At 40.9% G+C, this 23,289-nt stretch overlaps 1 protein-coding gene across 1 annotated transcript in view; it reads left to right on the plus strand.

Annotated features, from left to right (window-relative positions):
- TMEM245 (transmembrane protein 245) overlaps positions 1-23,289 on the plus strand; it is a 139,945-nt gene that overhangs the window by 47,645 nt on the left and 69,011 nt on the right. Inside the window, exons 9-12 of the mRNA XM_075142350.1 lie at positions 637-727; positions 1,628-1,726; positions 5,043-5,174; positions 20,243-20,365. Coding sequence (XP_074998451.1) covers positions 637-727; positions 1,628-1,726; positions 5,043-5,174; positions 20,243-20,365 — 445 coding nt within the window. The remainder of the gene's footprint in view (positions 1-636; positions 728-1,627; positions 1,727-5,042; positions 5,175-20,242; positions 20,366-23,289) is intronic.

Raw genomic sequence — 23,289 nt, forward strand, 5'->3', positions numbered from 1 at the left:
TGAATCAAGATGTAGAAAGAAAGTCAAAGCAGAGAATGTGTGCCCTGTATTCACAAGTGTTGAAATGCTGGCAACTCAGTAGGTCCATTGCTTGAAAGTGACATGAATCCCTGAAGAAATTCATGAGCAGATAGTTTGGTGGGGATTTAGAAATAACTGGTGCCCAAACCATTGCTTCATCTGGTCGCTTTTTCAGGGAAAATACGTTAACAATTTACAGTCAGCTCGTAATTCAGAAGGTTGTCTTTGCAGCTAGATGAGACTGCTTCATGTAGTATTTTCAGAAAACTAGAACACTAGGAAAATGTCTAAGAATGTAGCATGAATAGCACGCATACAGATTGAAGAGCAAATCTCTTTTGAAAAAGTTGAGATACCAATTTAACTAAGGTTTCAGGAACCTTGGAGAATTCCAAATGCAGTGACGTGCCCTAGATTTAATTGTGCTTTGCTTATGAGAAAGTTTGTTCCTTGATATGTAGAAGGAAATACTCTAGTTGTAGTAAGTTTATGTGTATTTAACCTTAACTGTTTGTTGTTGTTTCAAAATGTTAATTTGTAATGTGTTTTGGGTGTAATGAAATGGATAAAATACATAGCAGTTAACTTTGTTTTCCTTCTTTAAAAAAAAACTAGCTGGCTCCCAGAAGCCCAGGTTATTCAGAAGGCACTCAATTCAGCAGCTAATAATGTATACCAATATGGCCGAGAATGGATTACACATAAGGTAAGAGTGAGCTCCCCCACCTTTTTTAATGTTTTCATTTTTTGTATTTCATAAAAGTAAAAAGAAATAAAAAGATTTTTGTCAGTGATTCTTTTCCGTGTGGTTAACCGTTTTGTTGACAGATCTATTCTTTCCACTCTCTAGTTTGTGAATTGAAGGAAGGGTGAGAGTGATTTCAGTAGTCTTTTCTGCCTAGAGGAATATTTGGTTTTGCTGACAGATTTTTCAGCTCTTATTTTAATAAGATTGCCAGTGAAAATGCATCAAATAAAAATGAGTGGTTTTTTTCATCTGGCTTTAGCTGTCCAATTGTAGACAATGTAGACTTCCCCCCCCTCCCAGTATTCCAGTTTGTGTGTTGGCTGGGTGTGGTAGAATGGATTTTTTTTTTTAAATTACAATTTATTTATTTAAGTTAACTTTCTTCAGGAGAATTTGCCAAGATTCTTATTTATACATTTTGATACCTAACACACATCTCAAATTATTTGAAATTTACTCTAAAGATGATCAAGGATTTTGGATTAAGCATTTTAGAGAAGGCATTGGTTTTTCAGTGCAGAAAAAAGTGCTCAGCTTACTGCAGCAGAATGTTGGGGGTTTTTTTGGATTTTGGATTTTTTTTGTTTTGGTTTGTGGTTTTTTTTGTTTGTTTGGGGTTTTTTGGTTGGGTGTGGTTTTTGGTTTGGTTTTGGTTTGGTTTTTTTAACAGACAAAAGCTTCATGTTGTGAACCATGTTGTCTGAAGTGTGTATTCCATACTGATACTCAGCTTTTCTAATAATTTGCGTTTGAGCCATGCCTTTACTGACAACTTTAGGTGATTCATCTAGCTTGGAGTTTGTCAGTAGATGCCAGCTTCATTCTTCCTGTATAATAAAAGATTTCTATATGTTTTAGCTCCATAAGATTTTAGGAGAAAAAGTGAATAACACCGCTGTGATTGAAAAACAAGTGCTAGAGCTCTGGGACAGGCTTTATCACTCTTGGTTTGTGAAGGTGGGTAACTTATTTAAATGGTATTTATATAAACTATCACTTAGTGCTTTGAGATAATTTTCTAAGTATGCATTTCTGAGAAAGAGATTAGCAAAAAGTTGGAATGCTGAGTAAAGGTCATAATGATAAAAAGTTGGTAAAAATTTCAAGTGTGTAACATAGATCATTCTACAGTCACAGTTGGAGTACAGTCAGAGCTATGGGTCCTTCAGTTAAGCAGTTACGTGTCTTTTTGTGTATGCCAATTAATTTATGGTTTGCTCACTTTTTATATTTAGTATTTCATAGTTTAGAGCTTTCTGTTGAATTTTCATGATTTTGAAGGGTTAGGAAAAGGAAACTGGTATTCTGCACGATTTGTGTAACTTTCATTAATTTGAAATTTTGAGAAAGAAATTGTCCTTTCACTCAGTTTCTTACAATGCATTTTTGCCAACTGTACTAGCCTTCCTATAATGGGTTCTGCACATTGAATCTTGAAAAGTTCATGAGAGTTAAATCATTTTCATGCAGCCAGTGCTGTTTGCCTTCCAAAGGAAAAAGCAATTCATTAGCCATGGTGCAATGGAAATACCAAAATCCAGAAGTCATATCCCTGAAATACTTCTGTATATTTAAATAATTGCAATTATAGTATATTAACAGTTTTCTTTATACAGTCATTTTTGAAGTACCTCTAAAGTTCCAATACCTCTGTATTAAAAGAAGTAAGAGTTTCTGTATATAGTCAAAATAGAAGGGGAAAGAATCAGCTTCTTTTTCTGACAAGATAATGCTGTAGAAGAGCATGTGGAGAGATAACATGATGCTGTTGAGGAATAAGGGACCACTGAGGAGAAATTAAAGCTGTATCTACAATAGATTTTGCTGGCCTTAAGCACTTGGGAGTATTCAGTGTTAAATGCTTGACCAAGAAAAGCGCCTATTTTTGATACAGTTATATTGATAAACCTGTTGCTTTTACTAATATAACCTGTGTGTCAGATGTGTCAGGGTCCGTACCACTGTATCGTTCATGCTGCAGCATGCAGCACAGGTTGTGTGTGTTCGATGTGTTATGTGATATCTTTCCTGCAGCTGTTATTTGAGGGAATACTATGAGGCTCTCTTGTAGATGTTGTTCTGGTAGGGTAAGAAACAGCTTTCCTAGCAATCAAAATGGCAGAAAGAGCTTCAGGAACGCACTGATGCTCGCTGCCTACAATCTTGAAGTCTGTTCCCCTGGCTGCTGTTTGCATACTAGACACCCCATGTTACCATCAGTATGCTGGGCTGCAACCGATTATCTGCGGGCTTCAGGTAACTCCTCCAGAGTCTATTTCTAATCTTGCCCTTTCTGTCGCATTCCATATCCACATAAATGTCTCATCTGAGTGCTTTCCACCTGGCTGTTTCCTTCTGTAATATTACAGTAGCCTTGCATGGTCCTTCAGTGTATCTGAAAACTGGTAAACTAGATGATAGTGCAGTGCAGAGGACATCTGTACCATATCTAACTCTCTCAGTACAGCTTTCAAGCTCCCCACTCTGTCAGTTGTATGAGCATAGTAATTACACTTCATTTTGAGGCCTGCATAGTGTTGCTCTAGTCTGTAGGTGACTGAAGAACTCAGGTGACACTCTTCCATGAAAGCTGTAGAATTGAGGAAGAATTGCCAACGAAATATGTGTTCAACCATTAACTGCTACTTTCTGAGAAGACCAGTAGGTAGCAAATGGTGTATAATTTAAAGATTCTAGAGATGTTGTGATAAATCAGTTACCATTGAGTCAATGTACCCAATGAAGTAAAATAGTAACAGAATAATAAACAGCTTGGAAGATGATGACATAACTCTGCAATCAATGTGTCTTTTTCAAGGACAAGAATCTCCTCTTCCTAGTCCGTTCAGGTGTGGGGTTTTGTTTTGTTTTGTTTTGTTTTGTTTTGTTTTGTTTTTAAGACCTAGTGAATTTGTTGAAGAGGAACCAGTTGACAATTTCTTCGAATCCCTCTTTATCAACACCTGAGGCCCTAGGTGCTACAACAGTATAGTTGCTGAATAACAATGAACTTGAAATGTGTATGAATAACAGTGTTACAAAATTTCCAAATGATACCTAATTCTGCTCGTTAACGGCAAGAGCTGTCTTTGAAAATAGTACTAGTTGAACAGAAAATAGGTTCTTGATACAGTTTACAAATACAAAAGGCTTATTGGAGGGAGATTTTTGACTACTCATGCATTTCTGCTCTAAATAAACTGCCAGCTCAGAAGAAAGATCTCTGTGTTGCTGTGGATTGTTAAAGAACGTTGCTAATTGTGCATCATAAAGTGTAACAATGCATCTAGGGAGAATTGGTAATAAGCAGAAAATGTAATGCTCTTATATCAGTGCAGGGACTTCACTTGGAATACTACTTGCCATGTATGCCAAAAAAGATACTGTTATTTTGAATGCAGGCTAGTAAGGTTAAAAGGTTTTGTAAAATTCTAACAGAAGTAGTGAGATGCTTATATAAATACCAGAGTTGAGAACTTGAGAAGTCTCTTGCTGTTAAAGATTAGGATGAGATCTGTTGTAGTCAACGGGTTTGCGTAGACTTGCTTACAGTAGAATTTTGGTATCCTTCTCTGAAACACTTGTCACAGTCCCAGACTTGAGTCGAATAGTCTCATGCTAGATGGTAATCAGGTGTGATTCATTTGGACAATAGGCAACTAGATAATTAGGGTGAAGCCACTTAAGGAATTAGCAGTTGCGCTTATGGCCATTTCCTGTTATCTTGCGTTGCAGTTACAAAGCTGTGTAGTCAGAAGAAATCCCCCATGCTTCCAGTTTAGCTTTTAGCTTTTGCATGACTGAACATAGCCAGTGGAGAAGTAGACACTAATTGTGAGAAAACTAGTTGTTTTGGCTTCTGCGTGTATTTTCCTTTGTGGATTGTACTGGGAAAAGTTGTATGTTGCAAACAGTAAATTATGTAGGCAGTAACTGAAATCATTACCTCTTTTTTCTGTGCTTTCATAAAGAGCAAGATAGATACCACTGTATCAGTCAAGCAGTAAAACTAACGTTTAACTGAGGTGAATTAGTACAATATACAGAACTGTTAATTATGTGGGATAATTAACTATGGTTTTCTGTCAGATTTTAATTTTTCCAGTGAACAGAGTACTTCCAGGTATTTTTGAGGATGCCAGTTAAAGCGGCTCTAAGTATTTGGATGCATGTTGGATCTGTTCCTTGTTCAGAAAACATTAGTCTTAGCTTTCTCATTTCTGCAAGTTACTCAAATATCTGGTTTCTTTACATGTTTGTCTCTCTTTTTAAGAATGTAACACATTCTGGAAGACACAAAGGACACAAGTGGCACATAAACCGTCAAAACAGCTGGCTTGGTGATATTCTGGACTGGCAAGATGTTGCATCATTTGTTCATGATAACATTGAAACATTTCTTTCGGTATGTATTTTTTGCCCATATTACCAAATTGGTCTTATTTTTAACTGATAATAATTCCTCCTTGGACTACCACTAAGCTTATGGAATTCAAGAACATGGAAAGTTATGGAAACACTGTTGGTGTTACTTACAATTATCTGAGCAATTATTGTAACCCTACTTAGGATATAACCATACTACAGACAGAATTCGTTGTGATGAAGAAGCCCTCCTGATTTCAGCATCTTCATTAATACTAGCTTGCCAGACTTCTTCCTGAGAGAGACTATTACTGTAGGATTACCTTTGTCACTTGCAAGCTGGTTTTAAATGCTTCATATTATGTATTCTACTCTTGGAGGTCATGAGTTTGGAATTTCTCTTACTTCATCTGTGTTTTCCAGAAATTGTGGTATTTGCTAAATATTAATTTGCTTCAGCCTTGTTTTTCCATAAAATGTATGGCAAGTGTGGGGTTAGTGGCTTTTCTTTTTTAAAAAGAGACCAATTGGTCTAGGTTATAATTGAGGAAACTATTGACCAAGAGGTTGTGAAAACAAATTTTTTTTTTCTTTTGTAGTCTTACTTTTTTTTCCCTCAAATTATTATTCATTGGGTTGAAAGCAGCTTATCTCTCTCTCCTTTTATGAAAGCTCTGGGGAGAATGAAATTAATATTTTACACTGTGTGAATTCCTGAATTAATGCACTGGACCTTCCACCTAATGAGGAGGAAAAAAAAAAGCATTGAAAGCAATCCAAACTGAAGCAACTACGTATCTCTAAAAATGATATTAAGTCTGAAATGCTTAATATACAGAGTCAATCCCTGATATAGTTCATCTCTGACTTGAGCTGCTGTCATAAACTAGAAGTATCTTCAGGTTACTATTTATTCATTTTGGAAGAATATTATTTATACCTAACTTGCAACATAACGTTTCTGTGGACACAATTTAAGCTAGTATTTACCTCGAGGCAGTTCTTGGTTTGGGCTGATGGGCATGTGTGCTTTTTCTGCCCTCCCTCAACTGCTGCTTAAATGGTTACAGTTTCTATCATAGAAGAAGATGTGAGTCAAGAAAAAGTTGAGAGAAACTTTTTATTGTAGTAAACCTTTTCTCAGTTAATAGTGAAATTTGCTTAATACTTTCTTAAAGTTGACCATGCATGCTTGAGGCAGAGTTATAAAAATGCACAACACATCATCATTTAAAATCAATATGGAGTTTCCTTTGAGGCAAGAGGGAGAAAAGGAGGAGAAACTACACGATAGGTGCTAGCCATGTCATTTACAATATTGCTGCATAGTGCTCAGAAATCATGATAAGTGTACTTCAGTAATCTAAATAGGCTAGAATAATGCAGGAAATACTGTAAAGACTGAAATACATTTAATGTTAAATTTTCATCTAGCTAGTGTGCTTTGCTTTACTCTAAAATCTGGTTTAGAAGTTCAGGAGAAAAAGTGCCAGCAGTTGACTTGCTTCCCTGTTTATTTCCATGAACTCATTACTCATCAGCTGTGAGAAAACACCTGTCCTTTTACACCATACACTCATGTCCTTAATGACAGACTGTAAACCAGTCAGCATAGTGTATTGCTCTAAATCTTGATTTCAGATTCTTACTGGGCAGCATTTTCTTTGCTGGCTTGCTCATCTACAATGCATTGCATAAATGTTACTCACACTGATATTTCAAATTAAAATCGATGAAAATCTGATTTCTCTGCTTGTTTAGGTCATTAAAACTTGAAGATGATGAAAATAAGAATAGTTTTGACTTAAGTCTGGTGTTTCTAAGCAAGTTGCTCACCTACCCTAGGATACAGTGGAAGCTTACTGTATTTGGGATTTGTGTTTTTATCAGAGAATGAAAATCTTTCTCTTGGTATTTTGAAGAGGAATAATGAGTTATTAGAGTGGCATACTGAATTGGGAAGGATCAATATTTAAAATTACGTGGGTGCTTTTGAGGGGGCTTGTTTTTTGGGGTTTCTTTTTCCTTTTGGGTGGATTTTGTTTGTGTTTTGGTTTGGTTTTTTTTTTGTAGCTTTTTTGTTTGCTGTTTTGTGGGACTTTTTTTTTGGTTGTGTGTGTTGTGTATGGTAGGGGATCGTGGGGGGGGTTAAATAGGTTAGCTATAATTCAAACTGTAGGATGTTTCTGCATTTGGACACTTGAAATCAATGCTAACCTGCCATTCTTAAGAATATAGCAAGACACAGTACAGTCCCAAAACTGCTTTGACAGTTTTTTTAAAACACAAACCATTTAAAGACAATGAGATAACTTAAAGAAGTGTGTGTGAATATGCAGCTATAGTGAGACTTCCTCCACCTTTGGAAAAGAATAAACTAAGATTATAGTACTTGCACATAATAAATACTTACGCATAGTTTGAGGCTATTTACGATAGAATAACTGTCTTGCTAGCTGCTTGGTTTTCTGAAATATTTTGGAATAGTACAGACGACTCTCTATTCTCTGAAAAATACAGCTATTTGACAGTATCATATTGCAATCACAAGCAGATAAGCTCTTTTCCATTGATGGAAATCATAGCAAGTGTTCATCCTCTTTAGGAAGAGAAACAGCATTTGCTGTAAGAAAAATGTTAAAAGAAGGCAGATGCAAATTGTCCTGGTTCCGGCTGGAACAGAGTTAACTTTCCTCCCAGTAGCTTGGGGGGTGTGGTGTGTTTTGGGTTTGGTGTGAGAGGAGCATTGATGGCCCATTGATGCTTTGGTTGTTGCTGGGTGGTGCTTGCACTTTTTCGGCCTCCCATGCCCTGCCCAGTGCAGGGGAGGCTGTGGGGGACAGGGGGGAGCCTAGCCGAGGTGGTTGACCCAGCTGGCCAATGGGACATTCTATACCATGTGATATCATGCTCAGTATAAAAACCGGGGGGCTGGGGGGGGAGCTCGCCCCCGTTCGTGACACGCAGTCGGTGAGCAGTTGCATTGTGCGTTGCCTGCTTTGTATATTCTGCTATTGTTGTTGTTATCATTGTTATTACTGTTCTACTTTGTTTTATTTCAATTATTAAACTGTTTTTATCTCAACCCGTGAGTTTTCTTACTTGTGCCCTCCCGATTCTCTCCCCCATCCCACGGGCGGGGAGGGAGCAAGGTATGTGTGGGGTTTATTTACTGGCTGGGGTTAAACCATGACAGTCCTTTTTGGTGCCCAACGTGGGGCACAAAGGGTTGAGATAATAACAGATTAACTAGCATGTATTAAGGAAATTATATGTTAATTTATCTGATCTGTACCATGCTCTTGTTTTTACTGTACCTGTTAAAGATTGGAGTTGGGTTTTGTAGTCTGTTGTGCTCTGCAGTGATTAATGATGTTTTGCCTGGGAGATTTGTTAAGCTGGCATTGGGCAGTATTTGGGATTTGTAATGAAGCCATTACTCTATTTCGGGTACCACCTCATGGAGACCATTAGCAGTTATACCTCTTCCTCTGAGAGATTTTTTTATGGAGGAAATAGAGAATGGCACCCTCACTACCTTCCTCTATGTGTGCCCAGGTGGCCAAGAAGGCCAACGGCATCCTGGCCTGTATCAGAAATAGTGTGGCCAGCAGGAGCAGGGAGGTGATTGTGCCCCTGTACTCGGCACTGGTGAGGCCGCACCTCGAATACTGTGTTCACTTTTGGGCCCCTCACTACAAGAAGGACATGGAGGTGCTGGAGCGTGTCCAGAGAAGGGCAACGAAGCTGGTGAAGGGCCTGGAGCACAAGTCTTATGAGGAGCGGCTGAGGGAACTGGGGTCGTTTAGCCTGGAGAAGAGGAGGCTGAGGGGAGACCTCATCGTGCTCTACCACTCCCTGAAAGGAGGCTGTAGCGAGGTGGGTGTTGGTCTCTTCTGCCAAGTAACTGGCGATAGGACGAGAGGAAATGGCCTCAAGTTGCGCCAAGGGCGGTTTACATTGGACATTAGGAGAAATTTCTTTGCTGAAAGAGTGGTCAGGCCTTGGAACAGGCTGCCCAGGGAAGGGGTTGAGTCTCCATCCCTGGAGGTATTTAAAAGACATGTAGATGAGGTGCTTAGGGACATAGTGTAGTGGGTATGGTGGTGTTGGGTTGATGGTTGGACTCGATGATCTTAGAGGTCTTTTCCAACTTAATAATTCTATGATTCTATGATGTCATCTCCTTCGTTAAGATAACTTGTCAGTACCTTGAACATCCCTGGGTAGTTAAGATACACCTATTGGTACTCCTTGGGAATATTGTTGTGGTTTCATCCAAGGTTAGTAAGCAATTTAAGAATGTCATCCAGAGATCTGCCCCAAGGCTGGATAGTTAGGAGTGGCAGGGCGAGTGGGATATCATGGGCAAATGCCTAGGACGATGGGCACCCCCAGTGTTCCGGAACTTTACCCCTGAACAAGTGCAGAACCCTGAAAAATTAGTAGAATATTTGGAAAAAGTGTGCTGTCACCCTGGCCATTCTAGGGAGACGCAAATCACTACAATGTGCTGGGGCCTGGCCCACGCCTACGGAGCCCTGTTTAACACCACTCAGAACCCCCAAGGGGAAGGAAAGGTCTCTGCAGCTGATGACAAAGCAACAGGCCCTGCGGCTACCCCACCCCCCACGGCAAGCACAGCGGCTCCCTCACCCCCCAGGGCAGGCACGGCAGCTGCTCCGCCCCCTGCGACAGAGAACCAACCCATGCCGGTATCAGTCGCCCCATACAAAAAAGAAAATGCACAAGAAAATCAGCTCGTTTAGTAAGGGATGAAAATGAACCAGGGCCATCACGAGAACAGGAGGAGGAGGAGGCAGAACCCGTAAATGAGATGGTGACCACCCGATCCCTATCCCTGGGTGAGCCACGAGATATGCAAAAAGACTTCAGTCGTTGTCCAGGCGAGCACATTGTCACCCAGCTGCTTCGATGCTGGGATAACGGGGCCAGTAGCCTGGAATTAGAGTGTACAGAAGCCAAGCAGCTGGGATCCCTTTCTAGGGAAGGGGGCATTGACAAAGTGATTGGACAAGGGGCACAAGTCCTCAGCCTCTGGAGGTGACTCCTATAAGGTGTGAAGGAAAGGTATCCCTTCAAGGAAGATGTTATATGCCACCCAGGCGAGTGGACCACCATGGAGAGAGGTATCCAGTACCTGAGGGAATTAGCCATGCTGGAAGTGATTTATGATGACCTGAACAACGAGCAGTTACCCAGAGATCCAGATGAAGTCAAATGCACCCGACCCATGTGGCCGAAGTTTGTATGGAGCGCACCAGCGTCACATGCAAACTCATTGGCAGTAATGACCTGGAAAGAAGGAGAGGAACAAACAGTGGATGAATTGGCTGGACAACTCTGGCAATACAAAGAAAGTCTCTTCTCCTTCCTACGGGCCTGTGTCTCTGCTGTGGAGAAACTGTCTCAGGAGGTCCAGCAACTCAAAGAGGATATGTCCTGCTCCCCACCTTCACGGGCCAGTATCTCAGCCATTAGGAGCAAGCGTCTGCTCAAGAGAGGAGATATCGTGGGTACACACTGCGGGGCACCCTGTGGTTTTACCTGCATGACCACAAAGAGGACATGAGGAAGTGGGATGGAAAATTGATCTCGACCCTAGAGGCACAAGTACGTGAGTTGCAAGGAAAAACAACCACAAAAGGGGATTCTTCCAGGAAAACTGCTGCTCCAGTCTCCAGTGAGCAGTTCCCCAGACAGAGTAGAAGGGCTAGTTCCACTTCCAACCTTAATGAAGGGACTTCTGATTCATACTTACAAGAAGTGGGTAGTGAATACGATGACCAGGACTAGAGGGGCCCTGCCTCCAGCCAGGTGGAGGAAAGGGACAACCGGGTTTACTGGACTGTGTGGATTCGATGGCCTGGCACATCAGATCCACAGGAGTATAAGGCTCTCGTAGACACTGGTGCACAGTGTACCCTGATGCCATCAAGCTATAAAGGGGCAGAACCCATTTGTATTTCTGGAGTGACAGGGGGATCCCAAGAGTTAACTGTATTGGAGGCTGAAGTGAGCCTAATCGGGAATGAGTGGCAGAAGCACCCCATTGTGACTGGCCCGGAGGCTCCGTACATCCTTGGCATAGACTATCTCAGGAGAGGGTATTTCAAGGACCCAAAAGGGTACTGATGGGCTTTTGGTACAGCTGCCCTGGAGACGGAGGAAATTAAACAGCTGTCCACCTTGCCCAGTCTCTCGGAGGATCCTTCTGTTGTGGGGTTGCTGAAGGTCAAAGAACAACAGGTACCAATTGCCACCACAAGGGTGCACCGGTGGCAATATCGCACCAACCGAGACTCCCTGATCCCCATCCACAAGCAAGACTCACTCACCCTTCAACAGTCCCATATGGCCAGTGCGAAAGTCCAATGGAGAGTGGAGACTAACAGTAGACTACCGTGGCCTGAATGAAGTCACGCTGCCACTGAGTGCTGCCGTGCCAGACGTGCTAGAACTTCAATACGAACTGGAGTCAAAGGCAGCCAGGTGGTACGCCGCAACTGATATCGCTAATGCGTTCTTCTCAATCCCTTTGGCAGCAAAGTGCAGGCCACAGTTTGCTTTCATTTGGAGGGGCGTCCAGTGCACCTGGAACTGACTGCGCCAGGGGTGGAAACACAGCCCTGCCATTTGCCATGGACTGATCCACACCGCACTGGAACAGGGTGAGGCTCCAGAACACCTGCAGTACATTGATGACATCATCGTGTGGGGCAACACAGCAGAAGTTTTTGAGAAAGGGGAGAGAATAGTCCAAATCCTTCTAAAGGCCGGCTTTGCCATAAAACAAAATAAGGTCAAGGGACCTGCACAGGAGATCCAGTTTTTAGGAATAAAATGGCAAGATCGTCATCAAATCCCAACGGATGTGATCAACAAAATAACAGCCATGTCCCCACCAACTAGCAAAAAGGAAACAAAAGCTTTGTTAGGCGTTGTGGGCTTTTGGAGAATGCATATTCCAAATTACAGTCAGATTGTAAGCCCTCTCTATCAAGTGACCGGGAAAAAGAACAATTTCAAATGGGGCCCTGAGCAACGACAAACCTTTGAACAAATTAAACAGGAGATAGTTCAGGCAGTAGCCCGTGGGCCGGTCCGGGCAGGACAAGATGTAAAAAATGTGCTCTACACCGCAGCTGGGGAGAACGGCCCTACCTGGAGCCTCTGGCAGAAAGCACCAGGGGAGACTCAAGGTCGACCCTTAGGGTTCTGGAGTCAGGGATACAGAGGATCCGAGGCCCGCTACACTCCAGCTGAGAAGGAGATATTGGCAGCATATGAAGGGGTTCAAGCTGCTTCGGAAGTGGTTGGCACTGACGCACAGCTCCTCCTGGCACCCCGACTGCCGGTGCTGGGCTGGATGTTCAAAGGGAGCGTCCCCTCTACACATCATGCAGCCGAAGCTACGTGGAGTAAGTGGGTCGCACTGATCACACAACGGGCCCGAATAGGAAACCCCAGTCGCCCAGGAATCTTGGAAGTGATTGCGAACTGGCCAGAAGGCAAAGATTTTGGAATATCCCCAGAAGAGGAGGTGACGCATTCTGAAGAGGCCCCACCGTATAACAAACTACCAGAAAACGAGAAGCAATATGCCCTGTTCACTGATGGGTCCTGTTGCCTTGTGGGAAAGCGTCGGAGGTGGAAAGCTGCTGTATGGAGTCCTATACGCCAAGTTGCAGAAACTGCTAAAGGAGAAGGTGAATCGAGTCAGTTTGCAGAGGTGAAAGCCATCCAGCTGGCTTTGAATATCACTGAACGAGAAAACTGGCCAGTGCTCTATCTCTATACTGACTCATGGATGGTGGCAAATGCCCTGTGGGGGTAGCTGCAGCAGTGGAAGCAGAACAACTGGCAGCGCAGAGGTAAACCCATCTGGGCTGCCGCATTGTGGCAAGATACTGCTGCCCAGGTAGAGAACCTGATTGTAAGAGTACATCGCGTAGTTGCTGACGTACCCAAGAGTCGGGCACTGAAGAACATCAAAACAACCAGGAGGTGGACCAGGCTGCTAAGATCGAAATGGCACAGGTGGATCTGGACTGGCAACATAAGGGGGAACTGTTTATAGCTCGGTGGGCCCATGACACTTCAGGTCATCAAGGAAGAGACGCAACATATAGGTGGGCTTGTGATGGAGGGGTGGACTTGACCATGGACACTATTGCACAGGTTATCCATGAATGTGAAACATGCACTGCAATCAAACAAGCCAAGCGAGTAAAGCCTCTTTGGTATGGGGGACAATGGCTGAAATGATACAAATATGGGGAGGCCTGGCAGATTGATTATATCACACTCCCACAAACCCGCCACAGCAAGCGCTATGTGCTCACCATCGTGGAAGTAACCACCGGATGGCTGGAAACATATCCTGTGCCCCATGCCACTGCCCGAAACACCATCCTGGGCCTTGAAAAGCAAGTCCTATGGCGACATGGCACCCCAGAAAGAATTGAGTCAGACAATGGGACTCATTTCCGAAACACCCTTATAGACACCTGGGCCAAAGAGCATGGCATTGAGTGGGTATCACATCCCCTACCATGCACCAGCCTCTGGGAAAATCAAATGATACAACGGGCTGCTAAAGACTACGCTGAGGGCAATGGGTGGTGGGACATTCAAGCATTGGGACACACATTTAGCAAAGGCCACCTGGTTAGTCAACACTACGGGATCTGTCACTCGAGCTGGCCCTGCCCAATCCAAACCCTTACGTACTGTGGAGGGGGATAAAGTCCCTGTCATGCACATAAGAAATATGCTGGGGAAGACAGTCTGGGTTACTCCTGCCTCTGGCAAGGGAAAACCCATTCGTGGGATTGCTTTTGCTCAAGGACCTGGGTGCACTTGGTGGGTGATGGGAAAGGATGGGGAAGTCCAGTGTGTACCTCAAGGGGCTTTGATTTTGGGTTGAAATAGCCAATGAACTGGATTGTGTGATGTTAATTACTATATAATACTGTATGTCATCACTTCTATGGTTACTCTATGTCATATCAACGGTATTGCAGTAGGAATCACCCAGATTAATGAAGAATGAACTCTGATGAAACGGAGCAAAGTGCAACAATGAGAGAACTGGACGAGCGGAGTTGATAATGGAACCAGAACTGGCCTCAGCATGCAACAATCCAACACCACACACCATCTTTCCTGCTCTGAAAGACTGTTATGACAGATGGAACCCGAAGTCATGGACTAAATGAACTCAACGGACATTTTAGAGGGGTGGCCCATAGACTAAGGGAATGGTGTCTGTATGTGTGTGTATATATCAAAAGGCAGGAAAAGTGGTGATGATTAATTGGAATATATTGGAAAATGTGAGACACGGGCATGACGTAGATGGTATAGAATAAGGGGTGGATACTGTCCTGGTTCCGGCTGGGACAGTTAACTTTCTTCCCAGTAGCTTGGGGGTTGTGCTGTATTTTGGATTTGGTATGAGAGGAGCATTGATGGCCCATTGATGTTTTGGTTGTTGCTGGGTGGTGCTTGCACTTTTTCGGCCTCCCATGCCCTGCCCAGTGCAGGGGAAGCTGTGGGGGACAGGGGGGAGCATAGCTGGGGTGGTTGACCCAGCTGGCCAATGGGCTATTCTATACCATGTGACATCATGCTCAGTATAAAATGGGGGGGCTCGCCCCCATTTGTGACACACGGTCAGCGGTCGGTGAGCAGTTGCGTTGTGCATTGCCTGCTTTGTATATTCTGTTGTTGTTGTTATCATTGTTATTATTACTGTTCTACTTTGTTTTATTTCAATTATTAAACTGTTTTTATCTCAACCCGCGAGTTTTCCTACTTGTGCCCTCCCAACTCTCTCCCCCATTCCACTGGGGCGTGGGGGGCTGGTGAGAGAGCGGCTGTGTGGGGTTTATTTGCTGGCTGGAGTTAAACCATGACACAAATGTTTCACTTCAGGCTTTTCCCGTAGTGGAAGAAACTTTCATATTAGAGTTGAAAGCATGTAATTAAATCACTGGTGTAGCTGTGCTGAGAAATTACTGGCATTCATTTGATCTGTAACAATATGCATCGATTCAGTACTTTAACTATGAGTATCAGATAAAGCACAGAAGACTTCTGTACGCCCCTCAAAATGTGCTGTTCATTATAGCACTTATACTTAATCTAGTTTGATGTAGACAGACCTTAATTATTTTAAAGTAATTCACTATATAAACATGTAAATTGCCTTGAAGATTTAATACGAAGATAAGCTTTTCCAAATCATCGGTTTGCTTTTTTCTAAAAGTTTTGGTGTTAGCAGCACTGCTGTCTTTCAGCTTTGGATTTTTCCAGTATTCTTTAGAAGCAGTAGTGTAATAAACCAGTTTATCCAGTTATGTGTTTCTGAAGTGGAGTTTATTTCATCTTATTCTTAGTTTGGGGAAAGAACTAGAGTGGATCCTTACTTACGCCTCGAATTTTGGTAGTTTTTCAGGTGAATGAAATATGCAATACATAGATGGACTATTAAGATTTCATTTCTGAAAAATAAAAAAGCCTCATTCCTTTCCTACTCACCTGCTTTTCCATTCATACCCTTTTCCTCCATTTCTTGGAAGCTTGAAACTTTGAAAAAGTAAATTGCTGCTGGGTAAATCTGTGAATGATCACTCAGAACTCCCTTGATGGTATATGAGACATTGCTAATGTCTCCTTAAATTGATCTTTTTGCTTCGTGCACAAGGATATTCATCATTCCACCAGTAGCCAGTATGTTATTTAGTGATTTCCCAGACAGGAAGACAGAAGACCTTCCATTAAGACGTACACAGCAAGCTTCAGCTCAGTTAAGTTCCTCTATCTGTGCCTTTAGCATGAGTGATCTGTGTATTCCAAATCAAGTCAGTTTCTCAAATGGTTCACTGAGTTTCTACATACCCTAATGTTTTCTCTGGCCCTGAGAATTTCTTCAAGTAATCTCCTAAATTTATAGCTAATACAGTCCATTCTTCAGTAATAATTCAACTACCATGCATTTTTTTTTTCTAGTAAGGTAAGCATTCAGAGGTTTCGTGTTCTCTTGTTCATAATGGGTGTTGGTTTTTTCCAAGGTAGGTGAAAGTCAACCTGATGCATATTTATAGAGAAGTTGATTTCTTTACAATCAGAAAGTCAAAGACATGATGCTGGAGGATAGTCCTTTTTCTGTTGCTGTTTTGTCTTTGTTTCACGTAAAGATCAAGCAAAGATGTTTTTTCAAAAATAAGCTGTTCAGCCCTGAAGGGTGAGCCCAGAACTTTACGGGTAAACATTTATTTGTAAATCAGCTTTTAATTGGAGCAGGAAGCCTTTGATCTTGTGCATACTCTATTATTCTTCACAAAGTCTATTGCTTGTCTTTTACTGTAAAGGTTTATTGACTTGTTCTGTTGCTGTCATTTTTGAGTTGTCAGGATGATACAGTTTTCTGAACAGAAAAAAAATTAAAAGTATAGAGAAGGACAAGCTTTTTTCCTAATACCTCTTTGTGTCCAGTTTTATTCTCTTTATAAACCTGTTAATGATCTCTATAATCAAATTAGGTACATGAATTTATCTGGACGTTTGTTGACTTGAAGATCTCAGCAAGTTACTTCTTTTGGTCAAGTGCCTTTTAAACCTTCCTTTCAGGTATTGGCCAGTTTAAGTAGCCAATAGGACACCTTAGATGGCTAAGAACATTAAGCGCAATTTTGATTTCTTGCCTGTTACAGATTGGAAGGGCACAGCAACTGATGCTGATGGTGACACATCACGGTGTGATGCAAAGGGAGTCTTGAATTGTGTACAGCTTCATAGCTCTTTTAAACACAATTCTCTTAAGGCTACTTACAAAGCAGTATTTTGGGGAAAAAGGTGTGTTTTTCAATTATTTAATAACAGTAATATGAAAAGAATCATTATTGTGTAAATATTCACACAGTTGTGTTTTGGAGAACTGGTCTCAGCTGGCAAGGTGTTAGAAATTGTTTATGCGTAGTAACTGAGCTCATTAACTCAGCTGCAGTACGCTCTGGGAATCAAACAGGATTATGAACTCCTAGGTGCAGGTACATGTATTTTGATTTTATGACTGTTAGTGAAGTATTTGAGTACTTTCTGATACTGTATTTAGTAATGATTAATGTCTGCTATGTCTGTCTTCTCATCCTAGCGATGAGAAGCATGTGTCTTGAAATTTCAATGATACATATGCATAAAGAGGAACTTACTCTATAGCTGGAGATTAATCCTAAAAGATGCACTTGCTTTCATAAGACATGCTGAACGAAAGGCACGGTCTGCACTTACTCTAAAGCTAGTGATAACTAGTTCAACAGTTCTGATCAATGACTACATAACAAGGATGTTCTTCGAAGAGAACCATTGCCGATATTGATTGAACCACCTGATAACTGCATTCAAACTAACTGCAGTTGTATACTCCTGGTTATCAACTCCTTAGGCTAAAGCTTCTAGGGAAAGTGTTAAACAAATACAACCTATACTGGAGGAACATATTATTTTGAAGGAAGCTTTCCCAGCCCCCACCAGATGTACGCTGTATTGTAGCAGATGGACCAAGCCCCTCTCCTTGTGAACCGCTCACCAACATCAGCTCAGCTGATGTATTGCAAGTGACCGTGTGTGAGGGAGGGAATTAATGATTGCTGTGATTAGTATTTAGAAGACTGTTAAATCAGGCTAGTTTTAATCTTTAAAACAAAACTTTGCTAGACCAACTTTCATTAACAACACACCTCATGCTAATGGTGTGTTTTACAATCTAGTAATTGTTATCGTTATGTATTCAAAGTGGTCAGTCCTTAACAGTCATATCCTACATGAGCTGTGAGGATAGAATACCATCGTGGTGACACTGTGTAGTTGGCACCAATAGCCACTATACTTGATGGTCTGAGTCACAGAAGTCAAAGTGGGCAGGCTCAAGAGCTCTTAAATAAGGAAAGCTGGAACTGAAATGGACATCTTCTTCCCTCAAATTAAGGAGCTTGTCTTTTTATAAGGTGTTTTTGTTTCTGGACAATTCCCACCCCTTGACCTCTGCCCTGGACTATATGCTGTGTGATACTTGGAGAGGCATTACTTTTCCAGGTCATGGCAGGTGCCTTATCCTGTTGCTTGCCTGTTTGGGTTTTTTTTCCCCCTTCCTTAGTTGCTACCGCATTTTCTTAAAGCAAAAGCAGTCTTTTCCTAGCTCTTAAGGTTGTGCGTCTTCAATGCCTTCTTCCTCAGTAAACTGCTTGTGTTTCAGGGGCCTTTGTTTTCAACCTGTGTCCCTATTTTCAAGGCCTTTGCTGCTGTTCTTACACTCCACATAACAGGAGACCTGTGGCACCAACCTCCTGTTCACACGCCAAGTTCTAGTAACAGACTTAAACATCTGGGACTGGAGCCTTGCACAGTTAGCATACAACTCATGGCCTGTTATTAGCAATGGCAGTACTACTTTTACTGAATACCAACTGAAAGGACTCTGCTTTAACTACAAACTGTTCCCTCAAAAATCACTGTCGTCTGTGTTTACAGTCCTCGTACTGTAATGTACATCTAATAAAGTTACCTGGCAGCTGCATAAACTTATACTGCTGCTGCACCCCCAGAATGAATTCTTAATCCATAGAACAAGGAAAGGGGCAGATACCAGCGGGAGAACATTTTCAGCAGAATGTCCTCTTCACTTCTAACCTCACTTGAATTCTCAAGAGAGACTAATAAAATCTGTTCAAAAGATGAGCCTTAAAATTCATAATTCCCATTAAATTGTAAGAAGCATGGGCTAAATAGATAGTTCGGTTTTTACTATGTGGTGTAATTCCCTGTCACTTCCCCCAGCACTTATTCCCTCCCAAGTTTATGCTTAATAAATTATCTTCTATATGTTTCACTCAGTTCCAAAGAGAAGGCAATCACATGGCTCACGCTCCTTTGCTCTGCAAATGCCAACTACTGGGGTGGTTTTTTTGGTTTTGAGTTTTTGCGGGTTTTTTTGTTTTAATTCGGTCTAATTGATTAAGATATTCATTAAACCAAGAGTAACTTGCTAGTTTTGAAGTCTTCACTTACAGCTTTGAACCTGGAGAAGGGCTTTTGTGTCAGAGCTTTTGCCATTTTTCCAGTTATATTAGTCAGTCTGAAAGAAGGTACGGCTTTTTGTTTGTAATCTTGCTTCTTTTATATGTTTGAATCACTTTGGCTAATACATTCTTACTGTATTCCTTCTGAATGAAATATTTGTTATGAAACTACTGTGCATTGTGTTCAGGATGCCTCCATGTGCTATGCTGTGCCATGCCTTTATGTCCTTAATGTCTCATGAAGTTGCTGCCCTATTCAGATTGATGTGTCTGCATCCCTACATAAACTAATTTGGCTGTAGTTGGTATTCTATGTTTAAAGGCATGTCTCAAAACTACTCTTTACTATCTGTAACTAACAAGCAATCAGTTCCCCAAGCCAGTACAAAATTTAATAGATTGTCTAGCATTGTTTGATTTATTTTCCGTAATTGCTTGACTAACTGATGCATTCCTACCCAAAATCACAACTTGTGTAGTTGTCTGCAGACATTATAAAAATTATGCATCTCATTACCATAAAATATTTTTAAAATAAATTTATCAAAGTAGTAATTTTATGATTTGATTTTAAGCTGTCTTCAGATTTATTTCTACCTTGTGATGTTACTCCTTGTTCTTCGTGTTTTAGCATTTCTGCTTTTGAAAAGATGAGTTTTCTCTCCTAAGACAAGATCTGCTTTCAATTGATGGTGATGTTAATCGCAATAAACAAGTGTCACCGCATCTAGATTTTTTGCAATTTTGCATAATGAAATAGTTTTGAGCATCGGGAGAAAAATTCTAAAACCTTGTAATCATTTACCTAGAAATTTGTCTTTGGTAAAGTAGATGTTTCCACTTGATAAAACCTGCTGTAATTTAGGAGTGAGGGAAGATGATTTTTTAAAAAATGTCATCTTTGTATGGCTTGATGGAGATGAGTCACTCTGTAAGCAGTTCTCTGTCCCAGCTAATATCATCCAGTGCCTGACTTTGTCTTCGCTTCCCCCTCCTTTTTCAGATCTTGGAGTCTCTGTGGATAGTGATGAGTCGCAATGTGAGCCTCTTGTTTACTACAGTTACAACATTAGTGACAATCCTCTTCCATAGTGGGACAGCTCTTCTCAATTTTGTGCTTTCGGTGGTAAGTAGTATGTCATCGGTTTATGTGGTCCGTTTTACTGAAGGAACCTAACGGCACATGTTGTAACAATGAAAAATCAAACCTAAAGCATTGAAAACATCTTCTAACCTTATCTAATACCAAAATTCTTCAAGAGTTTCAAATCTGTTGTTTGAGGGGCATTCCAGGCAAAGGGCAAGATTTGTGTAACTTCCACATGAAGGAGCTGGCAGTCTTCCTGTCATTCTATTCATGGAAAACTCTTGTTTCTGGCCTTGAAGATACTGAGCTGTAACTTGTGATATCCTACGTAACTATTGAAATCTTATGGCATGTCCTCATAAGCATATTCTTAAACAAGCCAAGGCTCTTGGAAAAGGGGAAAAATTGTTACAGGGAAATGTCAGCCGAAGTATTTATTTCACAAGGAGTACCTTATATTCCCTTTTTTTAACGAAGTGCCTTCAGCAAATCTGTGTAAGGGGGTTGTTGTGTTGTTTTTATTTAACTTCTATGAGCTCTTAATTGCAGAATGCTTCCTACACAAAGTTAATTCTTATTAATGTTATTGCCCACGCTGAGTAGTAGTCTCCGAAACCTTTTTATTAAAGGTGTTTTCTTTAAAGGATATATTACTTTTTTGCATATTATGAGAGCTAGATGTTTATAGTTTCTGTTGTTTCTAAATGCCACAGCTATGTGGAGTAATTTATAATGGTAGAGGTAACTTCTTTCTCCTCATTTACTGTGACAGCTGTTACTTAAAAATAAAAATCTCCTAAAACACTGGCCTGGGACTTTCTCCTGTTTTAACTAAACAAATACTGATCTTGGAAGCTTCACTGAAAGCCATGTCTTGGTTTTTAGTTCAGGATTCAAAAACATTTCTTAGAAAACAAAGTGTTTTGCCAGTTTAACTTCATTGCCTTCATTGATGCTTGCTCAGGAGGGAGGTCTTTGTAGACAAAGCTGCAAAACTGAAATAATGTTTAACAGCATTTCAAGGCAGCTGTGTGGATTCTCTTCAATATTTAAGAAAGAACAGATCACAATAAGACTTAATGGAATGGCTGTCTTGAACTGAAGAAAATTGCTGCCACTTAATTTTGTTGTTCTCTAGTTATCTTTCAGTTAGTAAAGAAAAGATTGCATGGAAGTATTTCACTTCTTTTCTTCCTTAGTTCACAACTTCACCCGTGATGACACATTGAAAACAGTGTCTGAGAAGTTAGTGTACTTAAAAATTACAAGTTTGGATAATAATTGCAGATGATTTCAATGCACTCATTGCTCAGACACAAAATTCAGCTCTAGATGCCTAATGGCTTATACCAAGTTCATTACATGCTGTTGATGTGATGCATGATCCTGCCTTTTTGTGTGTCAGCAGGGTCCTGCCACTTGCTGGGGCAGTGTACAGTCAGCTGGTTTAGCAGAGCTAGATGGGATATTGCTGTGTTGGAATTCATTTAAAGATTAGATGCCCTAAAGGCTACTCTGTTTCCTCTACTTCTGTTGTAGGTTGAACATGTTACTTAAAATGGTCATATAAAGCTTTCCCCACTGAAACACATCAGTCCTGCACTCTTGGTTTCTTCGATTTGGCCATGAGCTTCCATTTTGCACTCGTAGTGATCTTACATATATAGGAAAGATATGTTTTAATACATGTATAGGTTCTTGATAATGATAGCCTTTGAAGTGCAAACAGCAGAACTGATAAATTAGAAATACTTCAACTTTTAAGAAATAAGGCAAAAAATCACTGAACAGCTTTGTCCTGTTAACTGTACTTTAAATATGCCAGGGTAAAGGGATATGCTTGCCTCCATTTCTATGCACAGAAAATGTCGTGTATAAGTGTTGGTGTTCTTGTAACTGTATGAACTACCTTTTTTGAAGGCATTTAAAATTTGCATGCCTACCTGAAGAGTAGTTATTAATGCTGTTAAACGCTGTGGGAGAGTGCTATAACTTAGTCGTTTGCACTGTATGTTTCATAGGCTGTTGTGTCTATTCAGAGGCATCGTTTCTCATCTTTATGCAAGTCTTTCGCAAAGGTTCTTGCCACAAAAACTGAACAGATAGAATACATAAAATGAGCGATGCACAATGCAATTGCTCACCACCCGCGCTGACCGATAACCAAGTAGTGATCGCTACTTCTTGGATCACACCTACTATTCATATACTGAACATGACATCACATGGTATGGAATACCCCATTGGCCAGCTGGACCAGCTGTCCCGGCTATGCTCCCCCTCAGCCAGGTTGGAAGCTGAGTGTCCTTGACTAGCATGGAATCTGAGTGTCCTTGACTAGCAGGCTACTTGGCAACAACTAAAAACATCAGTGTGTTATCAACATTCTTCTCATACTAAATCCAAACCACAGCACTAGGAAGAAATTTAATTCTATCCTAGCTGAAACCAGGACAATGGGCTACTGAGGGAAGTTTTTTTTCTAAATGTGAAACAGAAGGAATTATTTTAAGTTATGTCTAGGTAGAGCTGTGTTTAAAAGAAAGCGCTACACCAGCTTTAACTGTACTCTTATTTTTTCATTTTGCAGGATTCTTAATTGCTACAGAAGAGTTTTTACTAGTTTGAAGTGGCACAAACTAATTTACATTTTCCAACAAGATAATTCCTGAAGTGGATAGCTTTTCAACTGATTACATTTCAGTCTAGTTTTAGTCATCTTGAATAAAAATTAAAATAGTGCATTTTATCTTGATAAATGGTTTTAAAAAATTGTGCTTTAAAACATAGAAATAATGAACACTTTGTTCAGAACCTCCATTTTGAAAAATACATCTTCCATCAAACATTCAGTAGGAAGTAATCTGCATAGCATATCCATCCATGATCCAGTAAGACTGTATTCAGATCCTCAACAGACGTTTGAAAACTGATTGTTACAAGAGTGCCACTTCTATTTCACT

This window comes from Calonectris borealis, chromosome 2 (genome assembly GCF_964195595.1).
Source record: "Calonectris borealis chromosome 2, bCalBor7.hap1.2, whole genome shotgun sequence".
Lineage (NCBI taxonomy): Eukaryota > Metazoa > Chordata > Aves > Procellariiformes > Procellariidae > Calonectris > Calonectris borealis.